The 7,458-nt window shown below is 33.7% G+C and overlaps 1 protein-coding gene across 1 annotated transcript in view; it reads left to right on the forward strand.

Annotated features, from left to right (window-relative positions):
• LOC132949022 (protein glass-like) overlaps window positions 1-5,773 on the forward strand; it is a 34,820-nt gene extending 29,047 nt beyond the window's left edge. Inside the window, exons 4-5 of the mRNA XM_061019769.1 lie at window positions 309-506; window positions 2,752-5,773. Of these exons, the coding sequence (XP_060875752.1) occupies window positions 309-506; window positions 2,752-3,585 (1,032 nt within the window). The 3' untranslated portion in view covers window positions 3,586-5,773. The remainder of the gene's footprint in view (window positions 1-308; window positions 507-2,751) is intronic.
• Window positions 5,774-7,458: the final 1,685 nt, after the last annotated feature.

The raw sequence follows: 7,458 nt of genomic DNA on the forward strand, positions 1-7,458 counted from the left end.
ATAGGTGTTAGGGGGGTCCAGTTATTCATAGGTGTACCACTGCAAAGCAACGTACCTATAATCTATGTATGGAGGCTATAGTTTTGTCTGCATGGCCCATTATAGTCAAATTCCAAAAATCCGAGAACTAATAAAAACATTGTAATCTGATCACATATTATTATGTAATACAACGAACCAACAACGTTTGTAAATCAGACTTATAAAGGGACTTCAATTGAAAACCGCCCCGGTTACACTCACCATATCGCAAATCAAATACATTAATCAATTTAATATTATTATTTAATATATGTTTGTACATACAGGACGATTCGCAACCACTGATCGACTATGGCGGTTCGTCGTACGGCGATCAGACGTGCTGGACCACGCTCGGAGGCGGCCACCAGCAGCAACAGGTCCAACAGCATCAATTCCCCAGCATGAGTGTGAACGTCAGCATGAACATGACCATGCACGGGTACGCTCCGATACACGGAGACGCTCAGTTCGGGTGTCAACCGGTAATTTTTTTTTAATTATATGATTATAAATTATTAAATATTTTACCGCACACGATCGGTTAAGTTTAGTAACAACCTTATACATATATATCTATGATTAAAGCATCACATATTTTACACAATTCACATTTTATGCCACTGAAATGTGCAAGTTCTTAGGTAAAATAATACATTTAATTTGTTGTATTATAAATTGAAAACTATAATGTATAAATGACTAAATTAATTTTTATGAATTTATCGAAAAAAAATATACCCCCACTCTTCATGTACTAGCGACTGAAATTTGCATAATTTTCTTTAATAGCTTAAAAAGTAGCTAAGTAAGTATAATACCTACGGGCTACGTTTAAATCTTCGCCAATTAATTAAATTTTCACATATTTCCAACATAATTGTATTATTAGACATTATACCTTAAAATGTTAACAAAAATATTGGTTTATAGACAGAAAAAAAAAGTATCCATGCTAATATTATATAACCTAACTTAAAACATTATATTCACGTTTCGCTTATTTTAAAACTCATTTTCACCCATTTATCAGTCCACATACTCGATGAAATATATTTACAAAAAAAACAAATTGGCCATCATCATTACCTGATGGCTGATTATTACTATAGGGGTAGTCTCGATAACATAAAAGTACTTACCTATTTCTTAAACCTTGCCAAGTTGTCATTAATTTTATGATCAATTGAAAATAGATTGTTACAATCAGTGCTGGACCGCTGGGCCAGAAATTTTTGATGATTCTGATGCCGCATAAAAACTTCAAAAAATTTAACGGCCATTTAATATATTACAATAAAATTATTTTATTACGCTCAGCTGTACATTAGGTGTCGTGTCGGTCACTTTAATGGATGAGTTAAATTTTGAATTCAATCACATAAAATCATTGTATACGAAAAACGATTCTGAGATAAGACGGTCAGCTGATTTTACAATAAGTATATTTTATAATACTAAAATAATACAGTAGGTAGGAAGAATTAATTTTTACCCAAAACATCGCACTTGAAAATATCATTGTGTTCTGTGTATAAAATTGTTACGCTAATGACCATATAGAAGTTGAAGCAGAAATTGTAGAATTTCAAGAGCAATAAAAAAATATATATATATACTTACATATTATTAAAGTTGAAAAATATTAAAATACATTCACAATTTTTTTTTACAAGTATTTAAAGTAATAAAATCACGAAAATGTGCAAATTATTTAGGGTTAGAGATTTATAAACATTTTTCTTTTAAAATCTAAGATTTGAAAATGTTATACAAGATTCCAAGTAAGTTTGTCTATCTTTATCAAACAAAAATATGTCTAAAATGAAGCCAAATAAATTGTTATGAGCGTTTGAAGTTCATATTTTTACAAGATTGGATATTCACTTGATTTCTCATGTAGCGATTTTGTTATTTTGTTGTAATTCAAAAACGAATAACTAGATTATAGGTAACATTTCTCTGAATGTTTATATTTTCATTTTCAAAATTCTTTTGTCTTGGCGGTGCCGCCGCGGTGGTGGTAAAATGTATTCGGACTCATTTTGCTGTAACCGCTACCGCTGCAGTGTGGGGAATGGGGACCTTAACATTTTAAATATATCTTGACTCGTTTTGAGCTGTTTACGGACACAACTTCAAATTTCAATTTTTTTTTTTATAAATATCAATAAAATTTTATTTGTTGGGACAAAAAGCATGAAAAATACTGATGTATTGTTACAATAGCAGTTTAAAAATATTAAAAATATATAGGCACTTTTTGTCCGACAATCAAAAAAATGAACCGTCTTTCCAATGAATGATGGACGGCCAACTTTTTTTCATAACAGACTTTTCGTCCGGGATTCATTATAGGCTGACTGACCGTCTTCGCTCGGAATCGTTTTCCTTATACAATGATATTATATATTATTTAATTAAAATTTAACACCATCCGTTACAGTGACCCACTTGTAACTTACTGTACAACAGGGCAACACCCGATTGCCCTCATTTTTTCCATTTTGCTCCATTGGGCGCCCAATATTGAAAAATATCCGAAAGCCCCAGGCGATCTTCGCTTAGCCAGCTGTCCAGACCGACCCTGGTTACGATGGTTTAACGAAATTAATTTTGATAAATAATGGACTAATTTCTTTGTGATCAAATCATACCAATGAAATTATATCACAATTGCGACCCTACTTATGAAGGTACCATAATAATTATTAATATATCGTATCGCAGGTCGGGTGGACTCTGCCAGCGTCACCATCACCGGTACATCATCTCCACCACCACCATCACGGCCCGGTGCACCATCATCAAGGCCTGTTGAGTCCATTGGTGGCCATGGGCAACGGTGGTTACCCGTCGGCAGCCACGTATTCGTTCACGGCCGACTTTCGGCCACAGGACCCGATAGCGTCCCAACTACCACCCCCGCCGTTTGCGTGCAACATACAGCCGGCCGTGCCAGCGCAGTCGTCATCCTCGTCCGCGGCAATGATCGACGACGATTGCAAGGACATGAAACCGTGCGCCGAAATCCTTATGTCGGTGAGTGGCTGTGGTATGGGCGGCGCCGAGTGTTCTCCCGTCGGGTCGGCGACCATCGGTGAGGATGGCTGCCGGCCCAACATGTGCCGGATATGTGGCAAGACGTACGCCCGTCCCAGCACGCTCAAGACCCACCTGCGCACGCACTCGGGTGAAAAACCGTACCGGTGCGACGACTGCAACAAATCGTTCAGCCAGGCGGCCAACCTGACGGCGCACGTGCGCACCCACTCTGGCGAAAAGCCGTTCCGGTGTCAGATATGTGACCGGCGATTCTCGCAGTCGTCGTCCGTCACGACCCACATGCGCACCCACTCAGGCGAGCGGCCGTACAGGTGCCGGTTGTGCAAGAAAGCATTCAGCGACTCGTCCACGCTTACCAAACACCTGAGGATACACTCGGGCGAGAAGCCGTACCAGTGCAAGCTGTGCCTACTCCGGTTCTCCCAGTCAGGGAACTTGAACAGGCACATGCGCGTCCACAGCGGTATGAACGGCGCCGACATCTTATTGCCTGTATGACTGTGGCGGACAGTCAGTGCCACCACCGCTACAACCTCAACCAGCCACCATAGTCATCACCTCCAGCACCATCACCACGTCGAGTGTTGTTGGTAAGAAAAACCTCCCCGAACGAAAAGAAAATAAACTCGATTGCAAAACCACAAAGCCCAACTTCGAACGATACACAGAGCAGTATAAACCCCCCGACTACTCCACCCGGGGACGGTTCGATTCGTGTTTTTCGCCCAATCATCTGTAGATATGCGTACGGTTTGTTTTACATGTAATGTATAGGTGTATTAAGTACCGCTATCGCAGTTATATATAACTATATACAATATAATATCGTCACGCACACATGTCATTGTCATGTATACATCATTTACTTGCTCGGAGTTCATGTCTTCAATCGCCTACAATATGTTTTTGGTTAGAATAACGACCTGTAAGCATTTTCCGATAACGGCCGTACACGGCGGCGATGGTTTATAAGTATACGCATAGAGAAGTATATACCCATAGCTAAACCGACGATAGGCAAATATAGGTACCCACTTCGTTTTTGTCCGTGCGTTGATAGTACATGACAGCCCCTGAGAAATATTCAAATATAACACCAATTCCCGTTGTTTTTTGGTACTCACGAATTCGTACTATCATTAGTTCAATTTATTTTGTAGAGGTTTTTGACGTTTTTGTTTTTCCCCGACGACCGATGATCTACGCGCCTTGCAGTAACAGTGTGTTAGACGGTCTTCGATTTTTTTTTTTTTTTTTTACATAGTTTTTGTTATTTGTATGCGACAACTGATTTTTAGCACAATATTAATATAATATATAGATGACATGAACCACCCTACACCCACATCAATGAGTGCACCACTGAAATGAACACGATGATGACAACTTGAATAAAGTCGTGTTTACACTTCACAGAGCAAATATATATAAATATAGGATATAGGTGTAAGTTGTGTGAACTAAATAGTCTCATTTATTAATTTAGAATTTACATATAATTTAAGCACATCCACGACAAGTATTTATACCGTTCGTAATTTTGTGGAATTAACTTCCGACTATAATCTGAACCCCACTTAGACGTACTCATTTAAAACTATTCCATTTCAAGTTCAGTACAATTTAACTTCATACCCAAACTCGAAATCTAGAATCGGATTAAACATATTGACATCAACTTTCTGTCAATATAATATATTATTTAGTTGCGCCACACTGAAATAATTATTTAGATAAGTGGAATACTAACATAATATTATTTTATTCTCGACGATGATACTATATGAAAAACTATACTCATAACTCCTGAGTACAATATAATTTATTTTCTTGGCAAATTCAATAATTACCCTTCGTCGAACAATACGATATAATAAATTGTTTACGACTTTTGAAACTGAAGTCCCGCAGCAAATAATTAATCTCAACGTTTTTATTTTAAATTCAATTATATGTGATAAATATTAAGACTTCGTTAATTAATATATATATCACTTGGTGTTGAAATTGTTTTTTTTTAGTAGAATACTGCATAGTGCATTATATAATATAGAATGTACATTATTGTTCTCAACCCTCGTTCATATTATAGTGTTGTGTTTTGATTAGTTAAATCTTTTTTCGTCGTATACATTATGTAATATTAATAATGACGCATACATATTTAAATATTCATAATTAAGTAATAAGTATTAACCAAATTTTAGTTATCTATACTTAATTTTATAACAGTCCTTTTTTTCTAATCAGTTATATAGTGTGTAAAATTGATTTTACACATTTATGTGTGTTATTTATGTCATAATTAATTATTTTTAAATATTCAAGTATATTCTCAATCTAGTCAATGTATTTAATGTATAACGAATAACTTTTAGAATTACTATACAATCATTTGTAAATATGGCTGAAAAAATATAAAACCATATAAATGCGAATGAAACGCATAATAATAATACATAATAATAAAGGTATACAATATCTTTTAATAGTGTATTAATATTTTCTTCTTATCTTTGTCTCTATTGCTCTAAATTTGACAACACATAATCTACCTTTGGAATGTATGAATTATATTACATCATTGATACTACAATTATGAGTAAAAACTGTGTGTCAATGTCTATTTCTAAAAATATTTATTAACAATAGACATTATTAATAATAATTAATAAGCAATGATGACCCAATTTATGTGTAAAGTATTGCACATATTATTTAATCATTGATATAATAATACAGTTATTGATTTAAAAGTTAAGTCAATATTGAAGTGATGCCGAACCTTAGAACTGTGCAGAGAATGAAATCATGGTATAGGAAATATTAGTCAATATTTTGAAAATTTCATTGTATACAGAAAATGATAATTTAAATAATAATGGAATGATTCAAGCTTCTACTTGTAGCATTGGTAGTAGAGTATTTTGAGAATATCAAATTAAAAAAAATGTTACGACAAATTACTTGAATAATATGAATATGCAATTGTATATTAAATAAAGTATTAAGCTCTATTTTTATTTTGGGTTCAATATCAAAATGAGGAATTTTTGTGAAATTTTCAAGCTTTAGGTATGAAAATAAAAAACTTTCCAACAAAATAATTTACAAATGTTTGCCAATTTGACATTTGTTGTCGAAATCGGACTCCAAAGTTTAAAAAAAAAAAAAAAATTAGCTCAAAAACAGTCAAAATATTTTTAAAATTATAATACCATGCAAGTACAGGAAATGCTAATAAAAATATTTGATCAAATTTCAAAACATTTTATTTTGTTAATTTTAGCTAGGTCATCTTTGCTTTCTCATACTGGCCTAATCCCAATTTTCCTATTGAATTTTTTCTACTAAAAATTAAGAAACGAACACTTAGAATCTATTTAAGTGACAACAGTAAACAAAAACGGACATTATAATATGCAATAATCGTAGGTATAAGTAGAGGGTAACTTTTTAAAATGTGCCAAATATTGTTACGCAAGGCACATGGATACAATTTATAAAAAACTTATCAACTAGATTTTACATACGTAAAAGGTATTCATTTGAAAATTATCAAGATTATTGTGTTCTATTAATAATTTGCATACAATGTCTAATGTTACCGGAGTGATGGGTGTTAAATCAAACACTTAGGTTTGTCATTGTACACCAGTATTTCACCACAACAATCTTTAGTATTAATCAGGGAAAAACCATTCATCGTTCATGTAGGTAAATAAAAGTAATTACGAACACACCGGTATTGCAAAACATAAACCATATGTATAAACTCATACCAAATGCCTATGGGTTGATTTCAAATAGGTAAATGGTTTAGCAAGCACTAACAGTCTTGAATCTCAATTGGTTTTCACCCAAAGCTCAAGTCAACAAAGTAGAATATATTTTGTGTAAAAATGTGTACTAAGACCTTGATGCCAGCACAGAGATTTGTATATTATGTTATTAATGGTTACGTATATCAACGATAATATTATTAGTATACACTATTCATATTATGTTACTCAGTGTTGTACTGCCATATGGCTAAAAATTATTTGACTGACATTTTATGTCCACATAAGTAATCTATACATTTCATAATACTATCAAAAATTCAATTTACAGTTTTTTCGGTACTGGTTAAAACAAATTAATTGTAAATCAACAGTTACAAACATGTTGTCTACAAAGCTTCCAGCTAAATACAAACAAGTTGGAGGTAGGTTAGGGTTGTGGCAGGTACATGCCTAGTAATATTGATAAATTGTTTAATTCATATAAACATTAACTCAAAGTTACACTATACTGCAAAATAATGATGAAAAAAAATATATTATATATATAATACAAATAAACACAAATAATATTATTGTTCCATGCAAC

This window comes from Metopolophium dirhodum, chromosome 7 (genome assembly GCF_019925205.1).
Source record: "Metopolophium dirhodum isolate CAU chromosome 7, ASM1992520v1, whole genome shotgun sequence".
In the NCBI taxonomy this organism is placed as follows: domain Eukaryota; kingdom Metazoa; phylum Arthropoda; class Insecta; order Hemiptera; family Aphididae; genus Metopolophium; species Metopolophium dirhodum.